Consider the following 20,013-nt stretch of genomic DNA (forward strand, 5'->3'; position numbering starts at 1 on the left):
GGTCATTGACCTTTCTCCTACTGTGGCTGTTTTTTTTTTAATGGAATGGTCTTCCACTTAATGTTAGGGAAGCTTCCTCTCCTGCAATATAAATCCCATCTTAAAGCATCTTTTTAGTCAGTATTGCAAACTGTTTTATCATTTTCCATTCATGTTCTATTATTAGTTTTATGTTTGTTTCTGTATTTGATTCTTCTGCGAAGTGCATTGGCACCATGTACCATCGTGAGTTTGGACTATAAACAAATGTATTGATGGAGTGATAGAATGAAGATTATTGCTATGAATATACTTCTATTACAACCGCAGTACTATGACTACAATGATCCCTCCTTTTTCGCGGTTAATGGGGACCGGAATCCCCCCGTGATATATAAAACCCGCCAAGTAGGTCGCGCTGGGAGCTAATTGCGTGTCTTAATTGAAGTGCCTCCCTCTTGACCCCCAGCGCGACCATTGACCAATGAGGGCAGGAGTTGTAATCTACTGCCGCCTCAACTTGCGCTTTCGACACGCAAGGCAGCTGTCAATCAAAAAACACGCAGGTAACAGAAAACAAGAGAGAGAAGCAGATCCCTTCACATGACCCTTGGAAATCTCTTTACCTAGATTTCTTTTGTAATAAAACGGTGTTTCAAGTGCAAGCTCTGAATGTTATCATGTTTGATTATCTAAACTTAGACTTTAATTTGACTTCTAATATGCCCCTAATATGAATGACCACAGCAGCTTTGAGATTTTAAAGGCTATGGATAGGAGTAACTTAATTAACCATGTAAGGGTTAATAGTAAAGTAACGTAAATAATGTACTGCAGTAGTTTGACATCCCTTGGCAAGTGCATTTATAGTTACCTCGTCTGTCTGGCATGCAGGAAAATGTCACAGAACGTCTCTGCAATATAGCTTCTTTTTTTTTGCCCCAAAAATTCCGCGAAAGATCGAGAGCACGAAAATCAAAGGGCAGGGTTCACTGTACTATCACTGTAGTATCTAGGGATCACTGTACTTTTATTGTTATTACTGCTGCTACTACTGCGATGATTACTACAACTAATACAACTACAGTACATCTACATGTAAGTAACTGCTAGTGGCTGGCTGAGTCTGAGTGGACTCTGCCTCTGGAGAAAAAATGTGGTTGGTCAGTGTATACACACAGGTTTCATCCAGGCTGCTCTCAATCCAAAGTGAGCAATGGGGCAATTACTGTGTTTGAACCTGATTGACATTCTTCCCTTTCACTTGTGGGCACATCATACTGTATACAGCCAAAACAATGATGCCAATGCCATATCTAATGCTTCCCTAATCTTCCATCAAAAGATAGACAAAAATCCTTCAGGGATCATTCTCTCTTTATTGCTACTTGATACTAAGGGATAAAATGTAACTAAATAGGGGGACTCTCCTGGGGAGCCTTTGACAAAGAAGAAGCCATTGACAGTTTATCAGGCCCTTGAATTGTTAGGTGATACATAGGTGTGTTCCTGTGGCAGCGCTGAATTCCTGCTAGCTGGTGTCTATTTCTGAAACTTGGCATTTGCTAATTTACATGAACAATGTGGATGATTGTGTGCCAATAACATGCACAAGATATGTGTGCGCATGTGTTATGTAATGTGGGAATCACCTGTCTTCAGTCATCTAAGTATATAATTGCAGCACCAGACTGGGTTTGTCAGTGGGACCCGTTCGCCATCAGTTTACTCTACAAAACAACAGCTGGTCAGAAAGGGAAGCACATGGCTGATCCTTCTTTCATTATAATGACGCTCATCTATAACTATTTTCAAAGCAGCTGAAACTATTCTTGTTTTTAGGAACAGCGGATGATCTGATTCTACAAAAAAAAAGTGCAGTGAAGATACTGGGCAGGGTGTCAAACTAAAGTCGAGCTATACTCTGTTTCATCACACTGTAAAACCCATATCTAATGTATATGTGATACTTTAACTTAAGTATAATTATTTTCAACCTAATAATAATAATAATAATAATAATAATAATAATAATAATAATTGTGATAAGAAGAAGAAAAATGTTGTACTCACCCATTAATGACAGCTGTCAAATATGGTGACTGTGGACCAGAAGGGAGGATAAAAATCGCATTGGATCTACACAGCTCACTTTTTGTTGTGCGTTCTTGTTTTTCCATTTAATAATTGTAGCCAGATTTTTGAGTGAGTGCAACATGAATGTGTGCCTTCCACAATAGTAGTACCGAAGCATCTCAGGAGATTTGTTGACATCAGTTTTTGTGAGCTTGCAAGGTATATTTGTCCGGGATACTTGTGTTGAATCGCATATTGTACAGTTTTAAGGCATTCGTTAGGGTGGTTGCATTGTATGTTCTAATATATGTACCTTTTTGCACTTTATGTTAAGGTCTTCTTGTTCTTCGGGTTTCAATGAGTCTACGACCTTCAACACTAAGTGAGTTGTGAAACATTGCAAACTTGAGTGGCCTGGTGTGTCTACCCTTGAGGCATGCCATCGCTCTTTGGAATGCTGGGGCTGGTTACCAGACGGCAAGCCCTTGCCAACGGCATCTTTGTATTCTAATTAGCTGGGGACTGCAGGATGGAGACGGGTAAATGGAGAAACAAGATATGGGTTTTTAAAATAGCGGTTTCCTTCTTTACTAGTCTACAGGGATTTGATGTTAACTGATCAGTTGTATTTTGAGGAGGATGACTCATGCAAAAACCAAGGTGATGAAACAACAAGGTAAAAGAGATGAAAGCAATCTAAACGAATGTGGGTGTTGTTGCACATAGGAAAATCAGATTACAATTTAATAGTGGTTTATTGAGTATTAGAGTTCTTAAATTACTGTATAGAGAAAATCAAACACTGTATTAGCTGGCGAGGGTTGCTTTTGCAAAACTTAGTGTCGGTGCAAAATATTGGAATTTCAATTTGAGCTTTTATTATTCTAATGCAGTTTAAAACAGACATATTTTTTCTTTAAACAGTAATGTTGGTTTTGTGAAACAGTAGAATTCACCCCCCCCCCCAAAAAAAAAAAAAATTGATAAAGGAACATACTAAAGTAAGTGATAATGAAATTTACTTTTCATTCTAACATAATGAGATTTAAAAGTTTCCAATCTTTTAGATTATGGACTTCTTTCAATGTCCATCATTTTTTCTCAGCAAAAACCAGTTCCGTTTTTCTTTTTGTCTGTCTCCGAAAAAAAAGAAAAATTCTACTGTTCTATTGATTATTGACTCTCCAAGCCTTTTGCTTTTAAGTGACGAATAAACATGAGGGACATTTGCGCACATACTCTGCACACATGTACTCAAACAGCATGTCCTAGAATCTAAGGAATGGTGTCGCTGAGGTGCTGTTGACACTTCTGTCTCTACTGCTTGTGGAGAATCCTGCCATCACTGTTCTATCAAACACACCCACACACACACACACACACATGCATACACAGCTGTCTGGTTTCTTTGCGGTCTATCCTGTCTGCACACTTCAGCCCATTTTATATCCAATCAAAGCTGCACTGGATCTCATGACAATGGGAATCCCTGGGTCAAACAGCTACTTGTCCAACATTGGCAGAACCGTTTGTGATAGAATGACACTTATGGCAGCCATTTTGATCTGCTAAATCCTTTAGGAATGCCCTGTGATGGAAAGGTTTAAGATAGGGCTACTCAAACACACTTTGTCCTCCCGTGACCTCGACGTGTGCACGGCAAGAGGTGTGTGTGTCACAGGGTTTAGCACCAGATTGGAGATAATGCCAATCTAAACAGCTGTCAAGTGAGAGATGAGCAGAGAGGATTGCTGGCTGACGATCAGATTCTTTCCTGGGACAGCAGAAGATGAGTGCAAAAGTGGAAAATAAACAAACAAAAGTGTATCGCTTGGTGTGTGATCACAATGTGCACTTTCAAGACACTCAAATTCATGCAAGTCAGGATTTTTTTTCTATTTTTAAAGGGCCTGATTCATGGGTGTTCAACATCTTGGGAGATTTTAACCATGTTAGATGTTGAATTCTCACCCTAAACACTCCCAAAGTGTCAATTCCCTTCATTGATGCATTTCTAAAGATTCCTTGCTTATTCTGCATTGAGCACGGGTCCGGTCCGAGCAGATAAATATGACTTGAAAGAGTTGGGGGTTTCTGAAGGAATCCAACTTGATAAATTCAGATGTGGCCATTTATTCATATGTCTGACCATCGTTTATAGATCAGAACCCGAGTAGCAGTGTTCAACCTGGTAGGCACCTTCCCAATGGGATCAGCCGTTAGTGAAAAATAATGAAACATGTTTTAAACATGTTGGTAATGATCAGCTACTGTACAGAATCGAGTTGAAACACATCTAGGAGGTAGTCTGAAGATTTGAGTGAAAAAATAAAAGAAAACAATTATTACAAGGCTCTGTAATTTTTGGTTTCCATTTCCAAGACTTACAGAAGAGCAGAAAACGCATTTTTATGATATCGCATTTTTTAAAACCTTTTATGTATTGTTTACATCCAACATTGCAGCTCTAACTTTATGTATTTTAAATGTTATCTTAAATTGAGGTCTTGATCGTATAAGGGAGCAATTTTGTAAAGTTTGATAGCAATCGACCATTCCAGTTTTTGTGTCTTGTCCTGTCTTTGCCGAAAGGGTTCACTCAAAAAAAAAAAAAAGTTAGTTTCAAAGGACCGTGCCAGTTTGGGAACTGATGTGACGTCGTCATTAAACAGGCCATTCCTCACCTCACTTAGTGATTTGTCATAACGTTATTGTCATTGCAAAAATTGAGTATTCTGATGAAAGTCATGAAGAATTGGGCCAACATGGATATTCATTTGACCAAGAAAGGACCTCTGATCTCATCCCTTCGATAATAGATACTGCCCGGTAAATTATCTTTCCTGGGTCATTTTGTTCTCTGTAAGTTTGCACTGAGTGTCCTTTACCCTTGTTATGCAGCAGCCTTTCTATGATGAATTTACATTCCATATGAATAGCTTTAGGCAACAAAAGTAGTTTTTATTACGACACCTATACACTTTGCATTCCGTGTTTATAGAGTTTATAGACTGATGTCCTGTGCAAGCTGGTACTGCCTGACAGCTAACAGCATCCAGACTTGCCTATCAATGACTATACGTCATCGCTCGGCCTCCAGGAGCCAAGAAGGAGCAAATTTGGCTGCCGCCATGGTACTCAATCAGATAGTTATCATTTGCTCTCACAAGCTGACTCTAATAAAGCCAGTGTAAGCAAAATACAATTGAATGCCATTTTTTCTGCTGTACCACATATATTTTTCTCCTGAGCTCCAGATGTACTGTACGTTTTAAAAACAACATTGTGGAAGTTTGGCGTAGTGGCCGACAGTACGTGTCATACTGATGAATTGTAGCTTCAGTTGGACTTGAATCTGAGCCACCTCTGTTAAATTTTGAAAAGCTCAGAGCATTATTTATCTTGTGCATAGCTTCACCACTGATACTGTTACACATTCCTCAATCCATGAGACGATGGATGCATTGTATTTGGAGCAATTGTAATCCACCTCATATTCGCAATAATGTGTTATAAATAACCCAGACAGGGAGCGACTCAGACTCTCTACGGTTATGTGTAGGAGAGACTCCAGTGGACTAGATTGTAGAAAATAAAACACTTGATTGGTTGTTCACTTAAAAGTGTGGGTGACATCATTATGTTTGTATGTGTACCATGGGCGGTCCACTGAGGTTGACTACTTTAGGGGCAGGCCCAGCCCCCAGTAAGGGCAGAAAGCTGAAGATAGACACAGAGAGAAGAAACCTAAAGACGTTGTTGGACGGGCATGATCCGACTTTAGACAAGCTGTCTTTTGGAACCCGAGACAAGCAAATACCCAACTGGAAAACATAGCTGGCTGTTTAGTGCGATTGAAAGGTAATCCATTTAAGGTTTTACTTTTAATTTTGCAATACACATTGTGTATGATTTTATTTGTGAATATATATAGATAATGTGGCCTCTCCTTCCCATGCAAATTTACTTCTTTCCTTCTCACAGGTGTGGGATTGGACAGCGAAACATCTCCTAATCCATTGTGTATGATTTATTTTGTGAATATATATATAGATAAAGTGGCCTCTCCTTCCCATGCAAATTTACTTCTTTCCTTCTCACAGGTGTGGGATTGGACAGCGAAACATTTCCTAATCCATCTTCACTTCAAATTCTTTTAGCCATACCTGTGGGTTGTGTGCTTCCTTCGGCAGTCGCTGCCTCCTCGCCATTCTCCTACTCTGCCTGTTTGAAAAGCTGCTATGGATCGTTCGGCTCAGGAACTCTTCCTCAACTTTATGATCGTCTTAATCACCGTTCTCTTGATGTGGCTGCTAGTAAAAACATATCAGGACTAATATGTGGAGCATAAACATTCCTTCCATCTCCTCTCAGAGGAGATGGGAGACATTTTATGGAGTCAGAATGGTTTCTACAACTATTGTAGATCAGATTTCAGATGGAGTGCAAACTGCGATTTGATGTTACCTACAATAACAAAAGAAAATTATTCTGGGATGTTCGGTGCATTCAAAGCTAGTTTTGTACGAGACCCAAAAGAAAACCGAAAAGAGGATCCCTATATCAGAGGCAAAGGTTAACAACAATTCAGACACAAAACAGGCATCTGGTGTTTTTTTTTTTTTTGTCCAGGACCTGTTTTCTAAGGATGTAATGTCATCTAAGGATACTTGACAAAATCACATGCTGTTATGTCAGAGTCTGTACGATTTAATTGTTTTTAGCTGGTTGAGAGTCATATCACACATATACATTATTTTTGTCTTCTTGCAGAATAAAAACACTGTTTGATTGAGTCTAACTTTTTTTTGCACGCAGAAATATTTATTTCAGGCTCTGAGACGTAATAGAATTAAATTACATATGAGAAAGGGGGTCCAACTACTACCATACTGTTTAATGCAAGTGGAAAAACTGCAATTGAAAGAAAGTGTCTATGTTTGATAAAACTATATTTATTTGGATTCTTTTAACATTTAAGCCTGGATTATTTATACACAATGCAGTCCTCCACGGTGTCCCAGTTGCCGAGGAATTAGCACATTCGCTTTACACCTTTGTGGTTGTTCAAATCCAGGTCCTCTGTGGAATCTGCATACTGTCCTCATGCGTGTTTCAGTTTTCATCACATAATACAGCTTGCTTGCACATTCCAAAGCCATGCACATTTGGTTAACAAAACTGCAAACTGGCAATAAGCGTGAAGCTGAGTGTGAATGGTTGTTTGTCTGTTTGCCCAAGAAAACATTGTTTACCACTTCAGGGTCAAGTAAACGCTTTCCTACCATCTACCACACTGACAACTCATTTACCAAACGCACTCACACACCAGTGGTGATAAACTACAGTGTGTAGCCACAGCTGCCCTGGGGTAGACTGACAGAAGTGAGGCTGACATATGGCGCCTATGGCCCCAGCCAGTGGGTGGAGTGTCTTGCCCAAGGACACAGTAACACGTGACTCTGACAAAGCGGGATTTGAACAGCCAAACCTTCGGTTATTGGACGACCCCTTTACTGCCTGAGCCACGGCCATAAGTATGTATATAAGTGTGGCATGGAAACATGGGAGAGGGTGCTCACGTCATCATGAAGAACATGCTTTTTATGAGGACAGTCATTTTGCCCACATGCATGCATCATTCTATGTCCCTCCATGGGTTTGTATGCCTGTTGAAGCTGATGTTCTGGCAGTGGAATTCAGTCAGGGCTCTAGGCATGGGTGACACTTCTTCCCACTGACTCCTGTCACTGTGGTAGACCTATCAAGGACAACAAAATAAAAGCAAAGACATGTTCCATTCTATTCAGTGGGTACACTCTATCCCAAAGCAGGCAAATTTGCAAGGTATACATACACACACACACACACATATATATATAAATATATATGTGTGTGTGTGTGTGTGTGTGTGTGTGTGTGTGTGTGTGTGTGTGTGTGTGTGTGTGTGCGTGTGTGTGTGTGTGTGTGTGAGAGAGATTTACCTGGACTTCATCTGTAATCTCATCAGGGGAATAGTCCCCACCTAAGATATAAATTTTGTTTTTAACAACAACTGCTCCAGCGTTGAACCCTGCACACTCAAATGACCCCTCTCCTTTCCACACACATGTCTCAGGGCAGAAACTGTACACCTGCAGGATGAAACTCATGTGTCATACCTGTGATGAAAAGGATCCTAGATCAAACAAAATATTGTCTATTATTTTGTCTTCAAAGTTGTCACCTTGTAAGTGGACAGGTCACAGAGATGCAGTGTTTTATGGAGTGAAACAGACTTGACCAGGGTTGCATGGAAAAACTGGCCAAACTCTGCTACCAAACGGCACCACTGGTCCTGCTGAGCGTCATAGCTGAAGAAGCAGTCTAGCGAAGGGTTGAAGGAGTCTGTTATCTCCACCTCTGATCCCAGTGTGTAGATAATGCTGCCACAAGCACTGGCCTCAGGATAGAAGATTGCAGTAGGCAGAGGACTGACTGAGAACCAGCACTTAGCTAGTGGGTCATAGTACTCCACCTGAACATAAAAAGGTTTGTACTGCCAACAAATGTTCTGATACCGGATCCCATAAGTAGAGACACTTGCAAAAAAAAAAAAAAAAAAACTATGTAAAAGTACCTCTAGTAGACTGGCAGCAGCCCCTCTGGATCCCTTTGTCCGCCCCCCAATGACATACACTCGATCCAGACAGACCAATGCTGTGTGCATGGTTCGTGGTTTCAGCATCGACGGAGCGGGTGCGCAGGTCCTTGTTACAGGGGAGAAGCACCATACCTCATCGGTAGCATCATGGAAAGGCTCTGCCACATGGATCCGTATTGCCCGGCAACAGTTTCCATGGCAGCCTCCAGTGATAAACATCTTGTGGGCAAATAGAGAGAAGAGATAAGGGACAATGTTTACTTTCATTTTATATTTTTTTTTTCCTTTTTTTTTCTTTGCATTCAATTATATAGTATTCTTATGTCAGGTATAAGAGAGGACACCATGAGCTGCAACAAAAGCCATAGAGCTGGCAAGAAAAATGTACCTGCTTTCTAGTCTGGTTTAAGTTGTGAATTTTGACCATGCATCATATCTGCAGTATCTGTGTGCCATTTTTTAAGAATTTTAAAAGAAGAATTTATTTTTGTTTGAAAAATCACAAAAAGAGAAATAATCACTTAACAACTTATTTGATTGGTGCCATCTTACCTTCTCAGCAAAGCTAGTCAGATGGCAGCCAGGCGGGTCTGGCACAGAGCTTGTGCCATCTCCTTGGTCCATTCGTAACTCCTTCCACTGATCTGTTTCTGGACAGTAGCAGAAAGAGTGGTGGATAACGCCATTCTGCTCTGTCTTGTGAATATAAATGTAGCTCTGTGTGGTGGCAGGCCTAGCATCGGTCAAAAGTCCCCCATGTTGACTCTGTCTGTTCTGAGTGGCTGAGATCAGAGCCATACAGGAATGATTGTTGATCAGCAGATCTGAATCATGAAGAGTCTTACAGACAAGAAGAGACATTTGGAAATGATTTGAGACTGAAATATAAAATAACTTATCAACAATATCTGTTCTTCAATTTGTGAATACCTTAAGTACATGTTGAGGTAAATGGTGAAGTCTTGTTAGAGATAACAATTTCGGTAGCAGATTCTGTCTTTCAGGAATGCTTTGACGGATCCATTTTAGCAGTGACATGACTACAGCTTCCTCACTGGGCACGCAGAGGGCATCTGACTTGAGGCATTCCTCTAGAACATCCACCTAAAATGATTGAAACTGTTTTTAGATGTTGCCATTAAAAAAGTCATTGTTTACACGTGCGTGTATTCTCTGAAAATCATTGAAAAAACAGGTTTCAGTTTGGTGTTAGAGTTTGAGTTATGGTTGAGGGGAGGTTAGGGTAGTATTACAATTTATTGTAGGGTTTCGTTCAGAGCCCAAGGTTTGTGTGTTAAAAAAAAGTCAGCGTAAGAGTTGGTTTATGGAAGACTGGTACCTGCATGTCCAGGAAATCTTGGGTGTTGGAAAGATCTTGGAAGTTTTGAACTACAAAGTCCGTGGCACTTTGGAGGAGGGAAGCCGAGCCATACGCTTCAGCAAGGGCCAATAGTGACAGGCAGTTACCAAGATCTATCGTGTCTAACAAGAAGTCACTGCAGGCTCTGGACAGAACTGACACCTGAAGACAAAATAAAACAAATTAAAAAAAAAAACATTCTACAACTCGGCATATAGTATTGAATGCAGCAAAATCAATAAGATAACCATTCATTTAATTAAACACAAGTGGAATTAAGTAATTAAATGAAGTCAACTAAAATGCTGTATACGTCTCCTGTTTTGCAATCAATTTGGACAATATTATTCTGAAGAGTTCACCACTAATATGGAAAACGGAGATTAAAACATTGAGAGAGATATTTTATTGAAAATATTGTATTTTATAAAAAAGATGAATGGATTGAATTGTTTGATTGCCGATTAAGGCAATAAAAATACCTAAAACATGGCAATAAAGTGATTGCAGCCGTTAACAATTCTGTTATGCTGTGGATCAAACTGACAATTTGAAAAGGTAAAGGTTATTTTTTGGACTGTATAGTGATGTGTAATTTCACCTATTTTGAAGTTGATGATGTATAAGGATTGCTTTATGTACCTAAAAAAGGGACCAGAAGAGTTCAAGACTAACAGACTCAGCACTCGACTCTTCTTACACTAATGTGAACACACTAAAAGTTTACTGGTCCTATTAGTGAAATGTTCTGAATAGAATTGAATAGAAGGCTCTTTTTGGATCCTGGATATGACACATTTAGTGCAGCTGGGTTAATGACACATTTAGTGCAAATTCAAAGCATTTATTTGAAATTTGTAAATTGGAAACCGTTGTGTAACCTTGGGTTGTATGAACCACTTGAAATATGGCATGTTATCAAATATTGTTTTTGTGTCGTTCACCTAATCTTCAGAATTATGGAGCCACATTTGAGAGTAATAACAGGGGAATAGATTATCTGTGGCTGCAGAGCCATGTGTTTCTACCTGCAAAAAGGAGGCCAGCTGAAACAAAGCATCTACGTTTCCTTCTGTGATTAGGATCTCGCCAGAGTAGGCAAAATCCAGGAATGTTTCCACAACAGCTGGAAACTGGTTACACAATGTTACTGAACCATCATCACGTTCCCGCATAGCTGCCTCAAACATGGCCCTAAGATAAACAAACGAACAAACAAACGAAAAACGTTACACAATGGCCAGATAGACCTGTGCATTATATTTCCTAAAAATTGTAGAGCTATAAAGATCTTGAGACCTGAAGAAATCACTGCATGCTGCAAGAACACAACGATGGCAGGGAAAACTGTGTTCCTGGACTTTTATGGTGAAGTCAAATAAAAGGCCTTGCTCCCTAAAAGACCTGAGCACACCTAACAACTGAAGTCCATGTGAGTTGGACACCTGCAATAACGTATGACGCTCTCGGGTCTCATTGCAAGGTTCTTTCTTCTCAGCCATCTAGATCACGAAAAAAAAGACATAGAATTTTTAAGCATGTAAATATGTTATTCCATCGTATAATAGCAGTACAGAAACTTTGACCGCTGCAGGTATATAAACTCGTTTATGAACAAATTTTTGTAAATACATGTCAAACATTTCACTGAGCACTAGGTCTACTTACAATAGCAGCACCATGGATAGCGCTTTCGCGTATAGTTCGTAAAAGGTGAAATTGCACGAGAACTCGTAAATGCCGAATTGCTTGCCGCTAAGGAATTCCTTACACCAGTAGAGTGTTTAATATTGCAAAGTTATAGTCGTAGCAAAAAGTCCATTCAGTTGTAAAAAAGTAGCTTATACCCGGATACATATGACTTTACACAGGACGGAAGTAAGCGCAATTAGTACTGGGAAATGTAGTTTTACATGGCAGAATTCAAAACCGGAACTCCTGCTCCAAAGTCAAAGGAGTTACATACAACGTTGAGAAATAAATTGCGCATATTTATGTTTAAGGTAATTTGTTCCTGTGCATTAATGATTATGACTAGAATGTACAACATATGTACAACAGCAATATTCATTCGAATTTTCCAAACACTAAAGCATTATAATGCGATTGTGCTAAACTACAAAAATAAGTAAATAAATAAATATTTACCAAATGTATAAGTTGCATATTTAGTATATACTGTACACAATTACCTTAGGACCAAAGGAACATTTTGGATGAATTATTAAAGGGACAGCTAAACTTGAAAGTTGGCTCAAGTCAGGCAGCGGAGTCAGTGTGTAGAGTTATGCATAGTAATGGGTCACTATGGTTATAGTAGGAAATAACAAAATACTCTTGAGTGAATGTGCTTGCTTTTCCTGCCTATTGGGATGAAATGGTTGAAAAACATCAACGACTGTATTTTTTTTTTTTAAGATACGATGACGTGACAATAAGCACCGGAGTGTGGGTCAAACAGTAGTCACTCAATCATAGCTACATTTTACGGATTCATTAAAATTTTAATTTTGAGGTTTCAGTACCTCGATGACAGATCTATTGTGACGCAATGCAATTTGTTACTGCATGATGTCGCTGTCGTACCATGAAATCTAACAGTTGGCGCTAGTCGCTTGTAAATTTTAATGGCGACAAAATAACAAAAACTATGTCTCTTAAACCAAAAAATTACAGCACTAGTTTGCTAATTTGCTTCTTTGACAGCACCAATTAAGTGATTCGCTGATTTAATCAAACATACAAATTATCCTGCATCTCAGTCCAAACCTTTGGGACTTACCTAAGTGCTGCACTAGTATTTGAAAAATATCACTTAATATTCTCGAGAGCCCGCAATACCTGCAGAGGCTTGTCTTTTTTTTCCGTCGAGGTGCCAGTTGACACAGCACTTCACTGATGGGTGTACACATGCATAGACACTGCATACACACATCAATTAAAGTCCTCTAAAACTGAGATTGAATACATGTATTTATATATATATATATATATATATATAATTTTATTCAAGTCTAGTACAGTCTTATGTTTGAGGTTATATTTATGTCACCAAAATATTTGAATTAAATGGGTCATATGTTGTCAAATCTGCCATAACTGACTATTGTTCTGTGTTTGAATAGTATCACATGTGAAACTCCCAAATCTTGCAAAGTGCAGGACAGCTGCTAAATACATAATAATTTGCACCATCATCCTCATATGTATACAATTTCTTCCACTTGATCTACTCCATAATATGCTTGGAATGTAAGTCTATTAATTTATTTGTAGTCCATTATTATTACCCTTATTCCTCTATTACTGTTTTTATTGCCTACTTTATTATTTGCTCGATTCTGTAGTGTAGTCTGTTTGTGGAAGTGTAGAGAATGACAATTTCATTGTGTAGAATTACTATGAATGACAGAAAAACTCTTGAATCTTGATCAAGTCTATTACAACATTTTCCACTAGAAAAATAAAAATGTGTATCATTCAGTGTTACCTTATTAATAATGTCAGGATGTCGAAGTAGCTTTGCTTTGCTTTTGTGTATTATCTCAGAAACTATTTTCTTAGCGACAGCCAGTCAGTGTTCTAATATCACAAACTGCACACCTTGTTGCTTGCGTTGTATATGTTTGTTTCTGCTTGTTTTATGTGTGTCCTGGGATCGACTGGTCCATACAATGTGTGTGTGTGTGTGTGTGTGTGTGTGTGCATTTTATTCGACTAAAATGTGATTTGATGCATGATTAACAAAGTTAAAATTTTGGTTCACATTGACTGGATGTGTCAAATGTTATTTACTCTACTCAGATTTAGTTATCATTTTTTTACGACAGCGTATTAGTGTCACCGTGTGAGGAAAAAAAAACAAACAAAAGAGATTTTAAAGTTCCCATACGATTTTATAATCACTTGTATCTTAAAAGTTGTAACCAACAGATCTAAAGTCATAATCACGGTGACACTAAAATGGGTTCTTAGAAATATGACTGCACTGCCTTGACAGAAGTTGAGATCAGATTTATTTTCGTCATGACGACTTTAAATCTTGTTGTGACAACGTTTAAACTCATGATGACTCATCATTTGTTTTTTGTTTTTTTCGTGAGGTGACCCTAATATTTTGTTGTATTTTTTTATATTCTACTGTACACTTAACTATTTTTGGTAGAATTTTAAGGTGTCAGAGAATATTATATCCGTGTGGAAATGGCAGAAAATGTAGGCAATAATCAAAATCTACGCAAAGATGTGGAGGTAACCAAAAAGGGAGGGCAGAAAGTGACAATCGGCGACGACCCAATTGAGCCAGCCTTGCCTGCAAGGATTGTACAGTTAACAGTCACTATCGGTTGAATTATATGGTTTGTGTATTTTTTTTTCTTTTCTTTTTGTGCTCTTATAAGTTATTGTGAGCAATTTGGGATTTTGAGACGGGGTCGATAACTGCTTCCTGCATCCATCTCACATCCCTCACTCCCCACCCCCATCCCACCCTCCTCTCGGCAGTGCATCCCCCATCCCCCACTCGACCGCCGTGTCTAGCTGAGAGTTGTCTGTTAACAGCGCCACTGGGCCCACTCAAACGCAGCTCGAGCTCAGCCAGTCCGCACCGACCCGAGACAGAACTGAAGTCCACGCGAGAGAAAGACGACCACATTAGCCCTTCAGCACGCGTGGGAGAAAAAACATCTAGTTTTCCTCAACCGAGTGACGTTGGTAAGTGTCGTCGTAGCTGCGTGGGGGGGGACACCCGTGTCCGTGATGTTTGTTTGTGGCTCTTTCTTTATACTCCCAATTGTCCTCCGCGTTGGCTGTTTGGGAATTAGCGGGCTAGCTAGGCTAAACTGGCTAGTTGAAAGAGCAGAATGGAAGCGAAAGTAATTGGAGGATCGCCGCGGCTTTTGTGAGAGAAGTTTGTCGACGGGGCATTCAAATTGTGTTGTGCTGGTTTGGTCCGGCGTGGCCCACTGCGGTTGCCCCCTTCCTCTTGTTATTAGTCATCTGCTAATCTTATTTCAGCTAATTCGCCTATTAGCCATTTGAATCGCGCGTGGCCAGGAAAAGATGCAGGGATGCTACGACGTTTTACTTTGCATTTTGTAGCACGCGAGCTAAGCTAACATTGGCACTACAATGAGTAAGACCCGTTCAGATTCCTGCATGGACGACTACGGAATTGAAGGATCAAGCCATGCGTGCACAACGTTGCTAACGTGGTGATTATTGGCAAGATGGCATCTCCGAGTTGATATTCAAAATGGTGTATTGAGCTTGTTTGAGTGTCACCATTTTTGTCCGGCAATGGCTGTTTTGGCGTTGTTTGATGTCGTTGGAATATGGCGCACTGCCAGTGCGTGATACGTGGATAGTGAGGAAAAACTTGAGCATGTATGATATGATGTATGAGAAATACTCTCGACGGTTTATTTTCTTTCTTTTGTGTTGATTTAAACTAGCAAAATGTATTGTCGTTCACTTGGCTCTCATTCACTCTAGGATTAAATTATCATTATATATATATGGTGTGTATTTTTGTTGGTAAAGCTAATGCTGCTACAACTTGTTTCTAATATGATATAGTTCGGTTCTTTTTTTAATGCCAGTTACGTTGAGTTAAATCAGTGCTTCTCAATTATACAATTATATTTTGCAAAGCCTCCCAAGGAAAGAGAAAACCTTAACGCTCCTCCCATTCGTCATGCTGACTACAAATAAAAACATCTATTGCATATCCTCAAGTATCCTAAAGCAGCATCCTTTTATCATTTACACAATTATAAAAGCAATAATGATGTATAAGTACATAACAACTGTTAAATACGTTCTACGGGGTTTATAAAGCTTGCAGGTTAGTCTAAAACAGAAAAAATAAGCAAGCACACCAAAGTGCCTGAAATAAAAAAAAAAAAAAAAGATGCTAATCCTTAGTTTATTGCAATTACACTTGAGGTGGCAACACCAAAACCTTTTCTCTGGGGTCATCCATGCTTACTTTGGCATAGCCTCATGTCCCCTCAGGAGGGTCTGCCCCATTGTTTAAGAATTTAGGGTTAAGTGTATTCTTTAAAATGGAGTAATACAAATCTTATTTCTTGTCCATGCACTTGGTTTGGTACAAAATTAGTCACATGTACCTACCTAACTAAAATAAAGTACACGGTTATCTTTGCATTACCGTCAACGTTATTTATAGTGAATTGCGCGAAAACCCTAGTCAGGTGAGTGCTAATCGTGAATGCTTCTGTGATGGAGTCGAATTTGTTCTGCATTGGATGAATGGTCCATATTTCACTCATCAGAAGATGCGATAGCTTCATTTGAAGAGATGCAGAGTCTGTCCTACTGGCAAAGAGATACTGTATGCAAACTTTTTTTGCAGTCCAGATCAATGTTCCTGATAACACGCTCTGAGAGTTATGTTCATGCATGATAGGGCTGGTAATAACAGCCTATTTTCAATGACGGACAAATTAAAAACATCATCAAAAGAGACACAAGCTGTTTGAAGGAGGTGGAAACCACACACTGTGCATGACTCAAGGCAAAATACTCGAGAATTTCTTGCTCTGGTGCTTCACAAATGAGTGCCGTTCACAGCAAAATGACATCAGCAAAAGTTGACGGTCATGGCAAATATACCCCCTAAATTTTAAATTACTGTAAATTCTGGAGTACAAAATGCACCTTATTAAAGCTGCAACAGTTAAATATAGCATGAAGACAAATTTATACATTAATTGGTCGCTTTGTATTACTATTTACTACTATTACTATTACTTTGTATTACATACTATTTAATGGCATTGGGAAAAAAAGTTCGCACAGATAGATTTAATACATTACTATGTACTTATTTGTTGATCTGAAACACCATAAGACACTTTTTTTTCCCGCCCAAAACAATGGGAAACACGGCTATAGTTACACAGCGTCCCAAAAGCTCTCTCAGAAAGTCTCAGTCATACGATGCATATTAGGTCATGAGCTTAAACCAGGTATGAACTGTGAGCTCAATTTATTGCACCGCTTCCTTATCATTATTGCACTGCTTCCTTATCATTATTAAACTCAAAGATGTGTATTTTCTCTTATGATTGTCCCTCACACAGCTGCGTTCCAGTGTTCCATACACAGTCTCTCATTTGCTTGCTTTCGCTCTCACAAACTAGCCATCAGCTGTGGACATCTAATAACTGATGAATATACAAGAGGGCAGACCCGGACAGTTTCTTTGTCGACCGTGATGTAAAAGTTCATTTTATTGATCAGCTGTGACAAAATTAACTGAAGCTCTACAGAAATAAATCGATAAACACCACTGAACATCTTTGGCCAAAAATGGCAAAAAAGTTCATTTTTGTCCGAAAGACAAATAAATCCGAAAAATACACCTGAAAACGGAAGTTGACGCATAAATCAGCTAATACTTGTTTAAGTTTTAGACTCTCACACTGGATTTTTTAAAAACTTTTTTTAATACCTGCTTCCAGCAACATCTTTTTTAAAAGCCTGATTGTGATTGTGTGTTTAACACCAAAATATTTATCGAAAATGGGTGGATGAATGGATATTTTCACCATAAGACTACATAAAATAGCAGTTCAAACTCAAAATCAATACTATGATAGCACCTTTGTCTGTCTCCCTTTGCTTAATTGATTATTTAAATGAACATATAAACACATTGCACATAATTATTATATATAATCATAAAATTACAAATAATCATATGTATCAGATTTACACATTACAAACTTGTATACAAGAACTTCAATTTATACATAATTTTTCTATTTCAACACTACATTTTTAAAACACTTTTTGAACACAGCCAATGATTCACATGTTTTCAGTTCTATTTCAAAGTTGTTCCATAAACTGACGATACACATTGCCTTACCAGTTTAAAAAAAAAAAGAAAGATGAACTGCACTGGACTCAACCGCAGGGCTCAAATCATGAGAAAAAAGTGCGGCTTATTGTTAGAAAAATACTGTAGTACTGTTTGTTGGATAGGTGATTCATTTTCCTTCATTCAATCAAAGTCTGCTGATGCTGATATGTCCTAAACATTTGTCTAAGTATGAGAGGCTATTTTCATTTTGTCATCAATTGAAGGTGACCCTCTGGAGGAGGAAAAAAGAAACAGGGGGGGCATATGATCCTGTTTTGTGAGGGGATGCAAAGGGGTTGGGGGGGGGTGGCATTGAGTGCAGCCTCCATGTCTATGAATAGTGGGCTATACAAAGTGGCTGTAAAACTGTCAAGGCCAGAGAGCTGGAGTCTCTTAATGTTGTGAGAGGTTGGTCCCATAACAGACTGTTTTAGCGTCACTTCTTCCCGTATGTTCAAGCACTTGGTGAGTTGTTCTATTTAGAATAGAGCAGTGATTCTCAACCAATGTGATTTGAATCACTGTACTGTGACAGAGACCTCAAGGTGTTCTTCAGGGAATTATAAAATCCTTTAATTGGTCAGAAAATTATTCGTTGACTTATTTTAACAAATAATAATTTACCAAAAGAATAATTTCTGAATAGGTTAATTCTGTGCTTTATATTATATACAAATAGCTAGTAGTGCTGCACAATTAAACAAATTTTAATTGCAATCACAATATTGGCTGCCACGGTTAATTAAGATGATCCTCGGCGATATCACTATTTAAAAACACGGCCACGTGGTGCTGGCCAGATTTTCCGCAACACATACCTTCTGGATTTTCTTTACCGCGTGGAAGTGCAGGGCAGAAAACATGTCGGACGAATTTCGATCGTTTGACTCTACTAGTGTTGTTTGTATACTGTAAACTCGGCTGCGTCAGGAATGGGACGTGATCACTGGCACACTCCCTAGATATCAGGTTTCAATTCCACCTTAAAAGACTTTAGTTGACAATGTTTCCCACATGTTTGCATGCCAAAAGCCTCTGTTGTTCTCAGCCCCTTGTATACTGTATTAGCTGTCAATTGAGACCCGTTTTGGCAAATCCGATTGGCAAAAATTCGAATAAATTGGGTTTGAAATGACCAAAAATGACATTTTGACTGCAGGGTCCATACTCATTTAGTGATTCTGGTACTTTTGTACATTTGTTTTTTCTTGCAAAAAACCCTTACGGCTGTTGTAGGTGTTCTTATAGGTCTGTTGTAGTAAGTGCTTGGTTCTAAGTAGGCTTCATTTTTTTCAGTGGTTTGCAATCAGCACATTTTTGCCACAATTATTATTTACTTTATTTTAGTTTTTTTTTAAGTACTTTTGTGCTGTGTGTTTGTCAATGATGGGCATTTAAGTACTTTTGTACTGTTTTTTAATGGTTAAAAAAAAATAAGGCTGTTGTACAGTTGCTGTTGTTACAGGCCTGTTGTTGTAGTATGTGCTTGGTTCTTTGCACTCAGCAAGTAAGTTAGCTGTGTCACCCTGTGTGCCAAGTTTTTGCCATATTTATTATTTACTTTATTTTAGTTAATCATTATTTTTAAGTGAAGCCTTGAAGCCTTGTATATATATATATATATATATATATATATATATATATATATATATATACTGCTTGTTTAAAAAAAATGCAATAAATAGACATGTTAGACCAAACATGATGAATACTCGCGTTTAATAACTGTGATCTCAATATTGACCAAAATAATTGTGATTATTATTCTGGACACAATCCTGCAGCCCTAGTAACTTGTGAAAAAAACATGAAGATAACATGCAAATCCCAAGTTAGAATTGAATGTTAGCTTGCTGTAGTGCAAAATAGTGCATTATATTTTAAACTGAAACAGTACAAAAGTCAGTTTTTCACAATTCACTCAAATAACTATGCCCATGGATTAATTAGCCTTTCCAGATTCACCCCATTAAATTTCTTAATTCAGAGCTTGACACTGTGGCCGATTCACCTGGCAATGCCTTCAACTTTGCATTGTGTGCTGGTGAAAATTTCATTTCATCT

At 38.6% G+C, this 20,013-nt stretch overlaps 3 protein-coding genes across 10 annotated transcripts in view; 2 read left to right on the top strand and 1 right to left on the bottom strand.

Moving 5' to 3' along the window:
• The first annotated feature begins 5,736 nt into the window (after positions 1–5,736).
• Positions 5,737–6,856, top strand: sln (sarcolipin). 2 transcript variants are annotated; one of them, XM_088426729.1, is made up of 3 exons: positions 5,741–5,916; positions 6,040–6,078; positions 6,159–6,856. In XM_088426729.1, the coding sequence occupies exon 3, from the start codon at positions 6,297–6,299 to the stop codon at positions 6,390–6,392; it is 96 nt and encodes a 31-aa protein (XP_088282855.1). In that variant the 5' UTR covers positions 5,741–5,916; positions 6,040–6,078; positions 6,159–6,296; the 3' UTR covers positions 6,393–6,856. The 2 variants fall into 2 exon arrangements, with proteins under 2 accessions (XP_088282856.1, XP_088282855.1); XM_088426730.1 differs by lacking the exon at positions 6,040–6,078 and having other exon boundaries at positions 5,737–5,916; positions 6,216–6,856.
• A 134-nt stretch (positions 6,857–6,990) lies between these two features.
• On the bottom strand, positions 6,991–11,909 carry kbtbd3 (kelch repeat and BTB (POZ) domain containing 3). 2 transcript variants are annotated; one of them, XM_088426727.1, is made up of 10 exons: positions 11,727–11,909; positions 11,358–11,560; positions 11,087–11,252; positions 10,038–10,220; positions 9,629–9,802; positions 9,251–9,538; positions 8,675–8,917; positions 8,282–8,572; positions 8,040–8,189; positions 6,991–7,816 (listed from the first exon to the last, which is right to left on the bottom strand). In XM_088426727.1, the coding sequence occupies exons 2-10, from the start codon at positions 11,558–11,560 to the stop codon at positions 7,694–7,696; spliced, it is 1,821 nt and encodes a 606-aa protein (XP_088282853.1). In that variant the 5' UTR covers positions 11,727–11,909; the 3' UTR covers positions 6,991–7,693. The 2 variants fall into 2 exon arrangements, with proteins under 2 accessions (XP_088282853.1, XP_088282854.1); XM_088426728.1 differs by lacking the exon at positions 6,991–7,816 and having other exon boundaries at positions 8,110–8,216.
• Positions 11,910–14,574: 2,665 nt separating this feature from the next.
• The window catches only part of fam168a (family with sequence similarity 168 member A), a 29,287-nt gene continuing 23,848 nt past the window's right edge, over positions 14,575–20,013 (top strand). For 3 of the 6 annotated variants that reach the window (XM_088427805.1, XM_088427806.1, XM_088427807.1), the window contains exon 1: positions 14,630–14,771. The gene's annotated coding sequence lies outside the window, so the exon portion shown is untranslated. Of the gene's footprint in view, positions 14,772–20,013 lie in introns of all 6 variants that reach the window. The other 3 variants (XM_088427808.1, XM_088427809.1, XM_088427810.1) reach the window with 2 other exon arrangements.

The sequence above is a fragment of the Hippichthys cyanospilos genome, chromosome 11 (assembly GCF_059441005.1).
Source record: "Hippichthys cyanospilos isolate Australia breed blue-spotted pipefish chromosome 11, RoL_Hcya_1.0, whole genome shotgun sequence".
Taxonomy (NCBI): Eukaryota; Metazoa; Chordata; class Actinopteri; order Syngnathiformes; family Syngnathidae; genus Hippichthys; species Hippichthys cyanospilos.